General features: G+C 41.7%; 1 protein-coding gene across 2 annotated transcripts; it reads right to left on the bottom strand.

Annotated features, from left to right (window-relative positions):
* Nucleotides 1-300: 300 nt before the first annotated feature.
* Nucleotides 301-17,211, bottom strand: RB195_024602 (uncharacterized protein; the record flags this gene model as incomplete). Of its 2 annotated transcripts, none has more annotated exons than XM_064212436.1 (10): nucleotides 301-470; nucleotides 525-736; nucleotides 4,707-4,828; nucleotides 6,016-6,120; nucleotides 6,299-6,457; nucleotides 6,527-6,592; nucleotides 14,207-14,358; nucleotides 16,809-16,855; nucleotides 16,917-17,028; nucleotides 17,115-17,211. In XM_064212436.1, 10 exons carry the CDS (start codon nucleotides 17,209-17,211, stop codon nucleotides 301-303), a joined length of 1,242 nt encoding a protein of 413 aa, XP_064068316.1. The 2 variants fall into 2 exon arrangements, with proteins under 2 accessions (XP_064068316.1, XP_064068317.1); XM_064212435.1 differs by lacking the exons at nucleotides 301-470; nucleotides 525-736; nucleotides 16,809-16,855 and adding exons at nucleotides 2,537-2,757; nucleotides 2,821-2,925; nucleotides 2,985-3,193 and having other exon boundaries at nucleotides 14,207-14,380; nucleotides 16,913-17,028.
* Between the last annotated feature and the right edge of the window lie 793 nt (nucleotides 17,212-18,004).

An 18,004-nucleotide genomic window follows, 5' to 3' on the forward strand; every position in this document is an offset into this window, starting at 1 on the left:
CGCTTTTGATGTCCACTCGTTATCGCGGTCTTGTTGCAGTTGACGATGCAGCTTCCTTCACCGACGGTTTCCTGGTAGACATCACCACTGCTGTGGACGACACATTCTGGATTGTACGTGGATCTTGTCTCTGCAGATGCAAAAGCAAACTTCTTCTGAGGCATTTGAAGCGGAATTGTTTCATTTGCAACGTCCTGGATGCAATTTGTGAAAAAATCCGCATCGAAAGCTTCTTTTTGGTTCGTACTTCAACATGGATAGACACACGTTGGCGGAAATTCGTTCTTCATTCTTCGTCATTTAGATCTGCCATGTCGATTTTCGATTGAGGAAGAACTCTTCGGTTCCTCTTGCGGAACCGTATCTTAAGGCTGAGAAGAAGCGAACGGTGGTCAGAATAGAATGCAATGTCCCGAAAAGCTCTGGATTTTCGGATATACGACTGAGTTCCTCGTCAGAACGTAGTTGAGCTGAAGTTCTTCATTTTCGGCATTCGCTGCTCTTCACGCGTTAAAAGGGTTCACCCCTGCCATGTGAGCTGATGGCGTCGATGATTCCTCCTAAACGTGGAGGCAATGATAAGGCCGGTCTCCTCAGATGAGTCGACGGGCAATCACCGTTATCCGACCTGCGTTCCGCTGAATAATACCATTTTCCTAGCACATCGGATTGTTGTTGGAGTCTCATTTTCGCATTTGCGTCGATTCCAACAATGACCACCTGCCCGCTGGGTATTCTGGACATCAGCACATTGAGTTCATTGGAAGGCGTCCTTACTGTTGCCCTCAGCGTGTTCCATAGATGAATGGGCACTTACGATCGAGAGTTTACGTCCTTTGCCATTCCGCAGCCCTACAAAGACGCATCTAGATGACGCTCAGCCAAATTCCTCCACCAGGTTGTTGCAGTCATTCCTCACATCGATCCCTATCTTCTTTTCATCAGCAGCTGCTGTGGGCAGTGTAGTCTCCGAGACTGAAGACGGGCTGAGCTGAGTGTTCTGCACGGAGCAAATGGCCAGACGTATCGTAGAATACTAGACAGAGCGGTTTGTTGGAGTTCACTCTCCGTGTCCGGCAGTTCAGCGTGACGAAACGAATGGTTGTTGCCAAAGATTCCACGCTCTCTTTAGGCAGTTGACCTGTTAAAGTTAAAGATTGAAAATTTCTGGCGTTTATCAATCCACTTGGGACGCACCCCCGTTCACTTCAATTCAGGATCGTTTGAGGTTTACGAACGTGTAACTGGCCCATACAATGACTTGCGGTTGTTAGCCGATGTGCCAAGTCAGTGTTTTTATCTTCCTAGACAAGTCTGGCACCAATTTATCGACCCCGGAGGGATGAAAGGCTTGGTAAGCACTAGGACGGATTTGAACCTCCGACCGATCTACGCTACACTACACTCGCCCTGTTGACTTGTTAGGTCATGGAATTTGGCGATGTGCTAGACGACATCTTTTTGCAATATATAGGAATCTTTCGTTTTTTACTTCATTATAATATAATTTTTTATAATTATATTATATTGAGGTGAAAGCGAAATTATATGTATATTATTTATATATCATCACTGACGGACTTTTCTGGCAACTACAGTCAATCATTTAAAATAATTCAGCATAGATGAGAGCCCTGATGGTCATGCACTGAGGGAGCAGCTCTTCACTTCACAACAGTACAAACCGTTTATTCCTCTGCGGTTGAATTTGAAAAGGAGACGAACAAATGTGTAGAGTGAGTTGAGTTGAGACACTCATAGCATTCTCATTTGTTCAGTTGATGTTGGAAATGTTTTTTTTAGTACAGCTGTCAAAAATACTTCTTCATCCTTGGGAACGCGTCGCCTACTTTATTTCAGACACACTAGATAAACAGGATAAGGCAAGACCGTGAGTAAAATACACGAAGTTATCTAAACATCGCGTTTATGATTGTATGTTGTAGAGATGTTGGCACGGCTCTTTGCTTCCTTACAAGCTCAGATACAGCTTGAGATTAGTGCCGGACGTAACAAACCAATAGGCTATTAAACAGTCGCTGTGCTATCACAGAAAACTTAAATCAACTTCAAAATTTGAAAGTTAACTAGATCTCTACACAGCATATAGAGCTGAAATCCTGTTTTCATAAAAAAAAAGAGAAGATGGAAAGGATAAAATGGTACAACGGTTGTCTCCAATAGCGCCTCGACATAATGACAGTCTTGATAAGTGATCAAGATTAGAAAGTCGCAGTTAACCCTGAACCACAAACAAATAACGAAACTTCGTTTGAGAGCGGCAACCACGATAAATCAAATTATTGTAGATTCGCATGAGAGATTGACAACTGTTTAAACTTTCCTTTATCTTATATGAGATAACCTAACCTAGCATTACGCACGTGCTGTCGTTCCATGCACACTTCTTGCAAGTGTTCAGGTTACTTGAAACTCGTCTAAAGCGTGTTTATTATCACGACGGTTCACCTACTCCTCGTCGTAACCTTTATCGACTGTAAAACATCTTCAACAGAGTAAAGCTGTCAGGTGAAGTTTATATAATCTTTTTAAATCGAAGAAATGAAAGGCGAATCTGCCTAGATTCTTTATCTATAGGCTCTTCAGGTTTGTCAGCTGTGTCGAAGTTGGCGTCGACAAGGAAACCATCATTGTAAACTTTACGAGAGCCCACTAGATCTGCCACAATGCGTTTTTGCTTCAGGAAGTCGAATACAACACGTTCGTGAAGACTGTATTGCATACCGCGTGCATCACCTTCAAAACTCACTTTCATTTTCCACTCACATCTATCTCTTCAAGAATATTTGAGGAATCTACCTGTCCTCAACGCCCGAAACACAGGCGCGCCCACGAAAAAAATATGTACTCTTCCACATAGTTCGGGTGCGTTGGCTCCAAGGGCCCTGTCAAACTGAGACAAGCCTGCAAATTAACGGTTAGCACATCCATGTATACATAAGAGATGTGGATGCTTATTCTACCTTTATTCAAATAACGTTGCTTCAACAGGTCGCAAACCGGAACTTCATATCTGCGACTTCGAGCAGCTAATTTTTGGTCATTTTTTGATGAAAGGAATACTACATATGCATTTCTGCGATGAGCAATCTTCGAGAATGAAAGATCCTCCTCCGACGGAGTCTCTCCAATGAGGACGAATATGGCCGTAAAGTTCGTTACGCCATACCGACTAGAATAATACTTTTCTTCCTTTTTTTGATTAGGGAAATGTGTAAACTTGCTGGACCGAAATGGAATATGAACATATGCAATGTTAGACATCTAAGTAGGTAGGGTGTAAAGGTAGAAGGTGACAATTTTGTTTGGTTCAGGTTAGAAGCTAGAAAAGTAGCGCAGTTCTCATAGACACAAGGAATAGAAGAAACAAATAAATACGAATAATCATGACATAGTAGATAACTGTCGTGCCCCCTACTCAATGGTATCTCCTCAGTTTTGCTCTCTTTCTTTGAAGACAACATATGGAAGCGTATACATCAATGTTTGTATTCTTATATGCACTGAAAAAGCGCATTTAAATTAATAAGCAAGAGCAATATACAGGTTCCGAGAGATTCTGCATCATGGGATGACGTACCGTAGTCTGCGGAGCAAAATAACCGTTGCAGTAGCGGAAGAGCGCGACTACCATTGTTTCAGTGCTTTCCTCTGAGCAGTACTTGTTTCCTCCTCACAAAAACTAGCGGAAAATTCAAGATGACCTGGATGGTGGGCGACGTAGCCGGATACAAGATTAAATGTACATCCATCAATCCTTTGTATGTACTTTGCATAGTTCTTAAAAATTCTCTCTACTTTCTACTTTTTCATCACTTGATTCCTATCTATTCGCTGCTTAAGATCAATGTGACAGGTTAGGTGCATTAGTGGGAAAGGAGACCTATGTGTCTTCGAGAAGCATGGATGGATTCCATATAACAATTCAGAACAGGATGATAAACACTTCCACTCAGATTTCTAACCGGTAATTCACTTATGTCAATTTGTTAAACAAATTAACTTCATCTAGTTATACAGCTTCAAATATCAAATAGCTTCTATCACCAAACGGTTTATTTTCGATTCACACACCTTTATTTCCGATTCAGAAAAGGCATCGAGCTGCGGGTGCGGCAAGAAAGATGCATCGTAAGAGCAGCAGACGCGGCGAAATGGGCGGAGAAGGTAGTGTGTACAAAGCGTCAGTGAGATGTAGCAGAAGAGGAGCTACCAGGCTAGTGTGGCGATTATGACGTTGTCAGGAGTCGCGCGGTGCAATCATAGACGCTTGTTAACCTGCCAGATAGTGGGTGGGCGCCAGATCGTACGGGCCTGCCAGACAGTGGGCGCCAGATCATACGGGTACCTCTTCCTCGTTCCCCAGAATAAACACGCGAAAAGGCATTGTGCGATCCTTCAAATCATCTATAGGAAGCAAACACCAGAAGAAGAAAAGCAAATTCCAATTCATAAACTTCTAACAATACAACATTATTGATCACGACTTGACTTGACTTCACTCCACTGAGTTCACATATCTTCTCTGTTTCATGTTAAAAATGTAATGTACAGGTGGCGCCGGATGTCTTCAAACGGGTTGTATCCGCTGCGAGAATACGCTTTGTGGTCATGAGGTCGATGACATTTGGTGCCGACTGTGCATATCACATACAGAAATAAACAAATCATGTGATTTTACTCACTCGATAAACTCAAAGTAAGTGCTGATATTTTTTGGATACTGCAATTCCCATAATGTTACGCTATACTTTAGCAAGTCACCATCAAACTCGAAGCGCTCGCAAATTCCACGCCTTGTCCGAATCTAAAATGTGAAACTGTTGAGGGAAAGTGATTGAAAAGATGCATAAATTAGATGTGTTTCGAAGGGGCTTCTTATATATATATATATATATATATATATATATATATATATATATAAATATATATATATATATATATATATATATATGTACCAGTCTGAACGTCCGGCTAAAGCCGTACTTCAGACTTTCTGTGGTGTTCGCTTCGTTCCCTTTCACTGATCAACGAAAATCGATATTATTATAATATATATATATATATATATATATTAGTGTCCTTTTTTTGTGAAATTAGACTTGTTTACCTCTAACAATCTTTCCTCATCTTTTTTACAATAAATAAAGGCAAAGGAATTTATAGTTTTCCTTCAAAACGTGTCAGTTCTACACGTGTAGAATATTCAAACTTCAGCTTCAAACACTCCTTCGATGTTAATATAATGTAGACACAATTTGAAAGTAATACTCGTAATATGGGTTTTCCTCTTGTTGGCGCCAGATACCTATAGAAGGGGGTGCGACGGGTCCACCTGCGTCGGATTGGTGCGCCGGCACAAGATGGCTACAAAATGGTGAGAGACGGGTCTCACGGCGGCGGATTGGTGCGCCGGCACAAGATGGCTACAAAATGGTGAGAGACGGGTCTCACGGCGGCGGATTGGTGCGCCGGCACAAGATGGCTACAAAATGGTGTGAGACGGGTCCCACGGCGTCGGACTGGTGCGCCGGCGCGGGACAGCTATAGAGCTATGGGCTGCGAAAGGTCCTACGGCGTCGGATTTGTGCGCCGGCGCCAGATACCTATAGATGGGGTTCCGACGGGTGCACCGGCGTAGGATTGGTGCAAAAGCAAAAACCACAGAAAGTCTGAGGTCCGGCTTTAGCCGGACGCTCAGACTAGTGATATATAAACTGAAGAACTAGCTCTTCGGTGTTAATTTTTAGAAAAGCCTTACATGAATAATGCGATTTATTGAAAAACTCTGCTTTTGTCAACAACCTCACTTGTAACTCTCACTTGCTGTTACAGACTGGCTTTAAAGTTGCCATTCGGTTAGCCTTCTTGTTTTTAAGTCTTACTATCGAACCGAAAGGACTGACAAACAAGATGGTTAAGCGAATGGTAAATAACAACGCAACATATTGCATGTACCAGCGGCTCCACTGCTAACAAAAATATTTTGCTTACTACACCAGCAGCAAGAGGATGCTTGGAAGATATTCCCCTTATTGCGTTGATGATAGCCGATTTTCCAACGCCTGCTCTACCAATAAATCCATAGTTGAGAGCAGTCTGCAATTTTTTCAATTCAACTTGCAAAAAATCTTCACAGGTTATGTGATAAGAGACGTAAGTAAGCTCACTTGACTGTATTTCACAAACACACAAACACACAAACGTACAAACAGCGCACGCACATAATGGAAGAAAAAGTATAAGAACACCTCGTCTCCTACTATAAAGCACATACTCGGCCTGTTCGACGAACTGACGATTTTGGTACAAAATTACCAAAGACTCGGTCATCTATCCCATACAGTATTTCAAAACCTGCATCCGCCAATACTGTAGATTTTTGGACTTCGAGAGGAGGTAGTAACACGGCTGAAGGTTCACGATACCGTACAACCTTAAGATAAATTTGATAGTATTTAAATCAGAAACACTAGAAAAGTCGAAAGCCGAAAACGGCACGTACGGAAAATTTGTGATGCAGGGCGTTTTTCTCCATAACCTCGGTTTTTTGAATGCTCTCAAGTTCCCGCTGAAAAAATCAATCAATCAATCAATCAATCAATCACTTGAAAATTGGTCAAAACAATACAATGCACCTTTGATAAAACTTTGTTCTTTATATGAATAAATAGCCTTGAAAAACAGAAAAAAATTTCGCCACGACTTCTTTTTTTGCAACGAGGAGGTATCGGCGTCTCAGACCACACCTTCTATTGCTGTGAAACTGGTAGGGAAAAAAGCAAGAGACTGATACCTGTGAAAAACGACTATAACCTGATCAAGGAAATTGGTTTGTCATCAAGGTGCGACCGTTCTGGGTCGCAATTGTCCAGGCATACCGAAAACGCAGACAGGAGCAGTACAAAATTTTCTATGATAATCTCAGCACTTCAATGTCTGAGATACCTAGTGAAAACAGTCAGCAACTGACACGATTGATGTGAATTCGATTATGGAACACGAAGAATCACTAAACTCACTTGATTCACGTGATGCCATCTGGAGCAAACGTGGGACAGGTCTGTTTTGGTAGGTGTTTGTAAAAAGGCAAACCATATCGTTGTTCTGTGCTTAGCAAAGTTCGTCGACGCTAACAGGTCATATGATGAAGATCAATGTTCTTGAGCCCTAAAGAGGAGCTCATACGCAGGATAACTACTCTCTAATTCTAGCCCGCTACTGATAAGGAAAATCGCTTTGCTTGGCTCTCAAAGAGATAGAGCTGTCTGGCAAGTTTTTTTTCTAGTTCAGACATTCCTTAGTTCTCTTGTGCTTAAAGGTACGCTTTCACAAGAGAAGCCGAGGAGTGTTAAACTGAATCGAATTTAAACCGGTCATCGACAAGGTAGACCTGAAAGGTTGGGCGCACAGGATGAAATTCTTTCAACAATTTTCTTATCACCAAAATCGAGAAGCGTATATTGTACCGCAATCCACTGCTGTTTTGCCGTTACATAGATGATTATCACGTAGTCTGCTCAACGCAATGTGTCCAGAATTTTACACGTGCGTCAATCTCCTCAAGCAGCAGTGTCCGCACATTAAGTTCATAAGTGAGAAGCCGGCAGACAACTAGTTGGCTTTTTTGAATGTGCACATTTACTTGCGAAATGGGATGTAAAAGACTGAGTGTTATGGAAAACCAGCAGCAAAAACATCATAGTCCACTATCTTTCTAACGCATTCTAGAATATGAAAAAGATCCGTTATAGGCAAAATGTACAGGTCGACGGCGAGGGTGGCATCAAATAGCCAGGAAAACGTGTGGTCCATAAATCTGCTTCATAAAGTGGCAATATCCAATGGATACCCGACTGGAAACCGTGTTACTCGACAGGCACAACATCTCTCCTGAAGATCCAAAGTAGTCGATGGCCCAAAGAATGTTCAACTCTGACCACCTTTCATATCTGATGATACAAGCAAAGCAGTACGAAGTTGTCCACGCCAAGCGAGTCTACATAATGACGTGAGAATTGTGGGTATACCACCAGCAAACCTAAAGTGTCAGCTGGCACGTAATCATGCATATGACCAACTCTGCACAACTCCTAGCTACGTGGATTCCATTTGGCAGAAAGGGTGGTTACATGGTACTAAGAGTGGTGTATTGCATCACGTGCATGTTGTGCGGTGATGATTACATTGCAAAAACGGGACGCTCATTGTGTGTTAGGGTCAAGGAACATCTAGATGAACTCGCAAAATCTAAACTCTCTGCTCCACTCGGACCACACCGTGTAAAACGTCATAAAAACTCCAAAAAAAAACTATGTAGAAGTTACGATGCTATCCTTCGAATCCGAGTTTATAGCGGGCAGACACTTGGCAACCGCCAAAGCCCAAAAATGAACACAAGGATGAGTGCATTGCAATCACAAGCGAACTGCGATCCCTTATCAATATCTGTGCGAGTTTTGATCTACGGAGGTTTATAAAAACCCTTGTGATTCATAGCTGTGGAACGTGTTGTCTGTTGCGCTACCAAATTTCAGCAAACGAGGTGAGCGGCAGCCTATGTGTTGTCCATTGAGCTTGTTCATCATTTGAATGTTTCTGTAGGGCGATGAGGCGCTTGAGAGGATAGGCTGATGGCTTCGATTTTTCCGGACTCTGACAAAGGCGATAACTCGGATACGTCAGCTTGTCAGTGCTTGTCAGTGTGTGTGTGTGTGTGTGTGTGTGTGTGTGTGTGTGTGTGTGTGTGTGTGTGTGTGTGTGTGTGTGTGTGTGTGTGTGTGTGTGTGTGTGTGTGTGTGTGAAGATCCAAAAAGGGGTTGCGCGACGGTTCCACGGCGTCGTGTGCACGTCGCAAAAGATAAATGGTTGCAGCCGTTTCATAGCCGTGGCCACTGCGCGTGTTGTTTTTCACTTTTGTGACTCCTCCTCGCGTCTGTTTCGTTGCTCGTCTACCTCAAGTTGGTAACACGCCTTCTTTAGAAAGGGGAAACACGCATGCAAACGGCTGCTTAAATAGTAGAAAACAGTGTAAATGACCTGAGGTGGAACGTTATCTTTATCAGTACGATGATTTCTTTCACGTCATTTTATGCTAAAATACCATTCTCTGATACTTGTTGGAAAGGAAACAAGAGGAAAACCCATTCTTCGAGTATTGCCTTTAAATTCTGTCTATAGCATATTGTTAAGAAATGTTTGAAACTGAAGTCTAAATGTTCTCCAAATGTAGTACTGACGTGGTTGGAAGGAAGACTATGAAATCTTTTTTATGATTTAGCCGGACGTTCAGACTGTTTCTAGGTATATATATATATATATATATATATATATATATATATATATATATAATAACATGCCTAGTCCGTGTGTTTGTATGTTTGTCTGCGTCCCGATAAAGATGCAAAACTTTACGGCGGTGAGAACCGATGCAGCGCCATTCACCTGAGAAGCGAACATTCTGCCACTGAGCCACTATTAAAAGCAGTTCTATTGTATATGAATCTATACAATGCTGCTTTTAATGATGCTTTAAGAAGAGCATCTTAACCTTTATGGGCATGTTCACATCGAATGCTACAAAGCAGTAAAAGTGATTAACCCTTTGCTTACTTTGTTTATACAGATGGATTGGAAATTTCTTTTAGTACATCCACAAACCACAAACTTATGGCATTCTCTTTTGAGATATTCTTTCCAAGGTTTCTCAAAAGTAAGGCACCTTTTCCTTGCAGAACTCAAAGACTAGGAAATTGTGATTTGTGGCTCTTCTCTAGCCAAAACGTTGATGACGGATCTTTTTCGCAAGTCCTACCGATGTGACATATTATTTGAAAATGTCAATTTAGTTTCTAAATTACGTTGCAGAGGAAACATGTGATGATGTTTAAGTTTCAGTTAAGCACAAAAAACAGAAAACTAAGTACGAAAGTCTCCTATACGTCTAGCCCTGGCATTAGATTGAATCTTTGCTTCCTTCCTTTATTAAATGTTCTCATTTTTCAGAATTCGCATACGATTTCTTTTGTTTCTTTGGTAGTTTTTTTCCATGTGGATAATGCTTACTATTTCTTTCTGTGTGTGTTTATTTTTCGTCAAGTAGTACAGATATTTCACTGTTCCAGTCTTTGTGTTGTTGTGAAAAGAAAACTTCGTGGTCTAAAGATAAAGTAAGCTTTCCTTTCTAGTTCTTCTCTTCATAGAGAAGAGGGGAGAGAGAGAGAGAGAGAGAGAGAGGAGGTATGAAACGGATCCGACGTCAGATGAGCGCAAGCGCTAGAATGCGACTTTGTCAATATGATGACGATGTTCACGTTCATTTGATGTTGACAAACACGTATACTATGTTAATTGCTGGAGAAAAGGACGAAAGTATCTAATACTTCGAATGTTTCCAAATTTCAGCTTTACCGAAAGAATGTAGGTATAAAATCAATATTCCCAAAGTGAAGTATGTGCTGACCCTTTTAGAAGGAAAACTGCTAAGTCCTTCAATGCTTAAACATCTCTCAAAAGCAGTGAAAAACGCTGTTAGGAGAAGAAAAATACAATTTTGTAACGAAAATTTACTGAATATTTTACTAATTTTAATTTGAATTAACCAGTGAAGAGAAGCAAAGCGAGAACCACAGGAAGTCTTAAGGCCGGCGTTAGCCGGCCGCTCAGGCTATATATACATCCGTTTTCATGCAACAAGTGAGTTGTTCATGCTTTTGCGGAAGAAATATTTGATTGCTTGCTTTCACGTGCTTGATTCAAAAAGCCCAAAAAAATCCTCTCTTGGCGAAAAAAGACGCTCAAAATCTAAGCTGAAGAAGCAAAAGAAAAAAGAAGCTGCAAATTAAACAGCCAAAGGAACAGAAGCAAAAGAAACAAGAAATTTCACAAGCTCAACGTAGAGTGAAAGCCTGAGAATATCCGGTCATGCGCTCATCTTTTTATTAACAGCGTTCTCCCTTTGTTGATGTATGACTCAATAAACCTGACGCAAAAAGCGAGATCAGTTTTTAAGAGAAACAAGAACAAGAGTTGCATGCTCTACCTACTTTTGTGACCATAGATTAAGATAAACGTGTTACTAAAAGTGTGTCAAACTGGGTGGGCGAAAATGCTATATCTTAAAACATTCTGAACGTCTGGCTAACGCCGAACTTCGGAGTTCTTGTGGGTCTCGCTTCGGTCGCCTTCATTGGTTAATAAAAATTAAAAGCTCTGATCACTTTCTGTAGATTTCTGAACAGAATTGAACTTTTACTTCGCTAAGAACGCTTTTTTTTGTTCATTTTCCAAGAAATTTGAGCATTGATGAAAGATTTAATGACTTTCTTTTTAATGAGGTCGGCACTACATTTGGGGAATATTCAAAATTAATCTTACACTTATATTGATTGGTACCGCTACAATTTGGAAACAGTAGTCGAGATGTTTGAGTTTCTCGTCCCTTTCTTCAACAATAAGCACAGCATGATGTGCGAACATGAAATGACGTGAACGTCATTTCTAAAAAAAGGATGCTACCAACCTGATAAGGAAAATGCGACACATGCAGATATCACGGCTATGAAACGACTTACAAAGTCTCATTCTGCTGCTTCTTGACAAGTCTGAGTGGAATTATTGCCCGATACTGTTGCACCAATCGTTCTGATTCGAATTTTTGCACTGCCGCGCTCACTGCGCAATCCTTCCCACTTCCGCCGGCGCATCAAATCTATGCAGTGAGATCCGTCTCACTTTATTCTATCACTTTCTGGCACCAGTACATCAATTTGACCTGGTAAGGCCGACGTATCTGGAATTTCATTTCACTCACATATACATACACACATGTAATGAACTAAGCCCGCTTTCACGTGACATCATATTCCATCTATATCCCAACATCGAAGGTTTCTCTCTGTATTTCTCAGAAATTGAAATACAACGGTCTGACTAAAACTAGACTAGTAATTTCTGGAAAAAGGTTACCAACCTGAGACAAGCGTGCAGAAGAATAGAAATGCGAAGGAATGCACAAAACAAGAAGTTATCACAGCTTTGAAACAGCACATAACGTCTCCTTCACTTTTTGACAAATCCGCTAGGAATTAGTGCACCCTTAGACTGTGTAGGTCTTAGTCCTTTCTGGCGTACTGAAAGTCATCATCGTACTTATAAAGATAAAGATCCTACAACAGATCACGTAAACAGCTAACCCCTACTAAAGCGGATGTCTGTACTTATGTACATAATTTCTGAGAACTCCTCTGGCAAGCATGATGAGTGTAACATAAAGAGGATTGGGCATACGAAGTGAGTACATTTCGGTGATTTGCCACGCAGACAAGCCGCCTCACTTCATTTTGCTGCTTTCTGGCGTTGACGCAGCACGACATCGTAAGACGCATCTACACCCCCCTCCCCTAGTTCCCCCTACTTTTTGGTAGCGTCATCTACATTAGGCGGCGGAATACGGTTTACTGCCTTTCCAAAACGTCTGACTGGCGTCGTTGGACGCATGCCTCCCAATTCTACTGCTTTCTAAGGCCGGCGTACTTATTTGGGACCCGGGAAATAGAAAGATGGAGTGGAACCAGGAATCTTTTTGCCTTCTGGCAGAGGCGCATCTATCGGACGCTAACGAATTGAACCCACCATCTCAGTACTTTCCAGCGTGGGTGCAGAATATGGCCGTCCCACCATATCTGCCTTCTGACGCCAGTACGTGCATCTGACGTCGTGGGGCCTGTCCCCTATTGTATTTCGGGTGGTTATGTTAAGAATCTCACCTTGAACACGACAAAAAAAAAGAAGTAGAAGCGAAAGTCTGTTGCACCTTCAACCTACGTAGTTTTTTTTCCACAACAACGTGAAGAAACCACAGCTATGGAAACCTTACAAAAAGAGAACGCACGAAACAAAGTGTCAAACATATTCCACCTAGAAAACAATCACCAGCGATAGAAAAGAATCTTCGTGCAAATACTGAAAAAGATGAAGCAACTAAAAAAGAAAGAAAGTTACATGCTTTCCTTAACACACCAAAACGGCTAAAAGTAACTTGTCTTATCATGTGTTCCATATATATCTGAACAAATCTCAACGGTGAGGCAGCGGAAGAATGCTGGCCTATCTGCTTGATGGCACTTGCTCAGCTCTCGTTGAAATAACAATTGTATTAAGAAGTAGATTTCGCGAGATGTAAAAGGCACAGCTAGAAGCAACCGAAGGATTGCTGAGCTAGATATACGAAAAACAGAAATCGTCGTATGTTCACAACCACCTTCTGAAACCACTCTTTACGGATATTATGTGCTCAGACATATTCACCACAAATTCAGAGATAGAAAATGCTCTTCGTGTCTCTATAAGAAAAGAAGACCGTGAGCGTCCATCCGATTCACTTCACCACTGATGAAATGACCCATGATATTATTGGGAAACCATAATATAGTCGAGTCGAAGGTGTTCGGACAAAATGAGAATACTTTCATTTATCTTACAATGTTTAAACGATAATTTGAATCATGTGAAGTATGCTGCATTGGCATCGCTGGTCTTCTGCAGCGTTTAGGTAGATAGTGGATGCCGTTGCTACAGAATGCTGGAGACTAGTACTTGAAAAACTGCTCCAGTGCCTTTTTGATGTCGTCGCGGGTTTGGAAGTCTTGACCATCCAGGTGACGTTGGAAATAGAAAAAAAGGTGGTAATCCGAGGGAGCCAGGTCTGGGAAACACGGAGGTGTGGTGAAATGGTCCAGCCGAACTTCAGTTTAGCCTTGGTCGTTCTTGCAATGTGTGGCCGAGCATTGTGGTGCTGGAGATAGACTTGCTGCTGCGGGTGTGCATTTTTGAAATTTGCTTTTAAATTCCTCACTTGCTCATTGTAGACGTCTGCGTTCACTGTACATCCCTCGACGAGCATTTCCCTGTATTCAACGCAGTGTACGCACCACCAAACGCAGAGCATAACCTTTTTGGCGTCTACGTTGAGTTTAAGGAAGCTTTCACCATCCGAAACTTTATCAACTCATTGGCCACGCCGGTGAATGTTAGAATAGGAAATCCACTTTTTATTCCCGGTGACTAGCTGCTCAAGCCACGTATAGGTACGCTTAAGCGTGAGGAGAGAATGTGCCATATCAGCGCGGCGGTCCATGTGATACTGCGTCAGATCATGTGGTACCCATCGACCTTATTTTCGCACCTTGTCGATGGACTCTAATCCGCGAACAACTGTGGTTTGACTCGCTCCAAGAGCGACTGTCAGTTCGTGAGAGGTTTTACACGAATCGGCTTTCACATGTCTCTGCAGCGAGTCCAAATCCAATTCCATCGGGCGTTTCGAACAGTCTTCATCTTCGATGGAATAGTTTGATATCTGCGGGTTCTTTGCCAGATAAATGGAGAAAGAGTATGACGTTGCGAAGGTGGAGTGACGACGGCTTGAAATTGCGCGGCATGGTAACACGAAAGGACTTAGCTCGGTGTACTGTTTTTTTTTTTTTTTTGAAGAGAAGAGCCCTTTTGAAGAGCCTCTTATACTCTATCAATGGGTAGCTAACGCACGCATTTCCGTCAGCTCTTTGCTGAGTGTTGATCTTTAGAAGCTATAACTACCACATTGTTCGAGAACTTTCGACTCAACCTAACCTATAATATATTACTTAACCAGTATGAGCGTCCGGCTAAAGCCGGACTTTAGACTTTCTGTGGTGTTTGCTTCGCTCGCCTTTACTGATCAACGAAAATTAATATTAGTGTTATTAGTTCTATGAAATTGGACTTGTGTATCTCCAACAATCTTTCTTCCTTTTTCATATTATAACTAAAAGCGAAAGATTTCATACTTTTATTTCTAAACGCGTCAGTTCTAGGTTTGGAGAATATCCGAGCTTCAGCTTCAAACACTCCTTATCAATATATTATAGACAAAATTTAAAAGTATCACGCGAAATATGGATTTTCCTTCTGTTTTCTATAAACAATTATCAAAGAATGTTTTGGCATAAAATGACGTGAGAGATATCATCCTACTGATAAAGACAACGTTTCACATCAGACCACATAAATATCTTGTTACTATTTAAGCAGTCATTTGCATGCGTGTTTCCATTTTCTGAAAACGGCATGTCTTCATCTTCGATGGAATAGTTTGATATCTGCGGGTTCTTTGCCAGATAAATGGAGAAAGAGTATGACGTTGCGAAGGTGGAGTGACGACGGCTTGAAATTGCGCTTACCAACTTGAGGCAAACGAAGAAGGAAATAAACAGGCAGAGGAGTCGTAAAGGTGAAACGCAAAGCGCCCAGTAGCCACGGCTATGAAACGGCTGCGACCATCTATCTTATGGGTCATGCACACAAAGTTATTGCACACCGATCCGACGCCGCAGGACCCGTTGCACCCTCTTGTATAGCTATCTGGCGCCGGCGGGCCAATTCGACGCCGTTGGACCCGTCGCAGCCTATATTATAGCTATCTGGCGCCGATGGACCCGTCGCAACTCATTTTATAGCTATCTGACGCCGAGTGGACCCTCTTTTTCGGATTTCGTGACACACAGACAAAAACACACACACACAAACACACAAACACATACACACAAACACACACAAACACACACAAACACACACAAACACACACACACACACACACACGGACTAAGCTCGTTATTATATACTGGCCTGAACGTCCGGCTAAGGCCGGACTTCAGGCTTTTTTTGGTGTTCAGTTCGTCTTCACCGATCAACAAGAAATAACAGTAGTGACATTTTTTTGTAAAATTAGTATTGCTTCTTTCTATCAACGTTTTCTTCAATCTTTTTCCCCAAAAATTTGAGCATAGACGAAAGATTTTATGGTTTTTCCTAAACCCGTCAGTTCTACATTAGGAGAACAATCAAACTTGATTTTACATTTATGTTCCTCTCAAACCACCACAATTTGGGAACATTATTCGAATTATGAATTTCCTTCGTTCTCAACTCTTAACAAAGAACGATGTGCTAACATGAAATGACGTGAATATCACTATCGTAGTGATAAAAATAACGTTCTACTCCAGATCGCGTAAGCTGTTGGCTACTATGTACTGCATTTAAGCAGCCGCTCGCACGTGTGTTTCTTCTTTTTGAAGAAAGGATGTTAGCAGCGTCAGAGCAACATGCTGGGAAATAGATATGAGAAGGAACCATAGAAATCTATTCTACTGCGTTGGGGCTCCCGCGCACCAATCCGACGTAGTGGGAACCGTTTCTCTTCACTCTATAACCTTCTGGCACCGGCGCACCATTCCGACCCCACGGGACCTGTCGCACCCCATTTTACAGGTAATTGGCTCCGGGGCACGAATTCAACACCGTAGGACCATCTCCTTCTCTTTCTGAAATTTCTTGACTGAGACAGACATACAAAAACGCACACACGTGACTGAATGAGCCCGCTATTTTACAGCATGATAGTTAGCAAATTTGGAAGTACATATTCACATAAAAGTTTATTTACCTTCACTGACATATGAGAGAAACTAACGTGCCCTTATCAAAGCCAACATACACAGGTTTATAGCTTTTTACAATGGCGAGAAGGTAGAGTGCTAGCCTATCAGGTGCATGGCGATGGTTCGGCACCTCACAGTTGCAGAGTTTTGCATCATTGTGGAGTATTTTCGTGACACACAGACAAACACACACACACACGGACTAAGCGCGTTATTATATAGCATGATCATGATCATATCAGTAAAGAAAACATGCTTTTTTTCTAAGCCTGTTTTCCAAGCTGAAGTGGCATCCGGGATGAATACCAATAAGATCCAGCAGTTTCTCCTCGTCTAGTTCATAACGAAGGTAGCTATAACAAAATAACAGAAGGCGGAATCTTTTGCCATAGTTAAAATGCTTTGCTCACAGACCCAATGGTTCCGCTGACAAGGTTCTTGACAATGGGACTACTGATATGAAGTAACACAATTGATGTCAATATTGGTGCTTTCATCGTCAAAAACTCTTGGAATATACTCCTTGCTGAAATTTTCAGATTAAAGAACGTGTACGAAGGACGTATGTTGAAATTTATTCGTGTAATGAAGTTCAAAAACAACGAAGTTTACCTCTATGTTCATATTCTCTCTTCAATGAGCAGTCGATCGGATAGGCCAATTCACGTGACTCCGCGTCTATATCACCGTCCGACTTTGTGAAGAGCATGGTTAATGGGGTTTGTCTTATGAATATTTTGAATGTGTAGCAAGTTAGTTGATACCTTGAGGGTTTTGGTGTTTTGTTGCAAATATTGCTTAGACAAAGGAAAAGTGTCAAAGCAGCGTATCACTAAATTGACGATGTTGGAATCAGTTGTGGACAAAGTAGGGTTCAAGATATAGATTACAAGACTACAACTCCCCTAATCTTCCTTAAGAACGGCGTAGAAAGCGCCTTGCATATCTGGCGCGTGGAGGAATTGAAGGTGGGCACGACGTAATCTACACCCCGAACCTAGCATTTTCTATGAAAGTTTCCGTAACCGCCAATTTTGTGATACGCTGCCGTTAATGAACGTCTTCAGTGACGGTGGTGTTACGCAATAAAATACGGAATGCTTATAATCAAGCGATTCTTCAAAGTAAAGGGAGCAAGGCGGATTCCTTGAACGAAGGATTCTTGCAAAGGAAACATTGTCATCATGAGGTGAACCATCAGCGACAAGCAAAAGAAGTTGGTGGAACAAAGTGAGCTTGTGAGATCTGCAAAGTGTATTTGCACTGCTTATGTATACAACATTAACAAACACTTCCATCAACTGAGGAAAGTAGTTGAAATGACATGCCAAAGAAAAACCGGGATGCGAAATTTGCTCTTAAATACTGAGATGGATTTCATGAAGATGTCACAAAACTATGGAAAATATAGCAGTCAGTGAAAGTGATGTGCTAATGTAACCATTTTTGGAATGGAAAACCCAAAAGCACACTGAAAGCTAATCTGGTGCGTCCTCGTTTTT

The sequence above is a fragment of the Necator americanus genome, chromosome X (genome assembly GCF_031761385.1).
Source record: "Necator americanus strain Aroian chromosome X, whole genome shotgun sequence".
Lineage (NCBI taxonomy): Eukaryota > Metazoa > Nematoda > Chromadorea > Rhabditida > Ancylostomatidae > Necator > Necator americanus.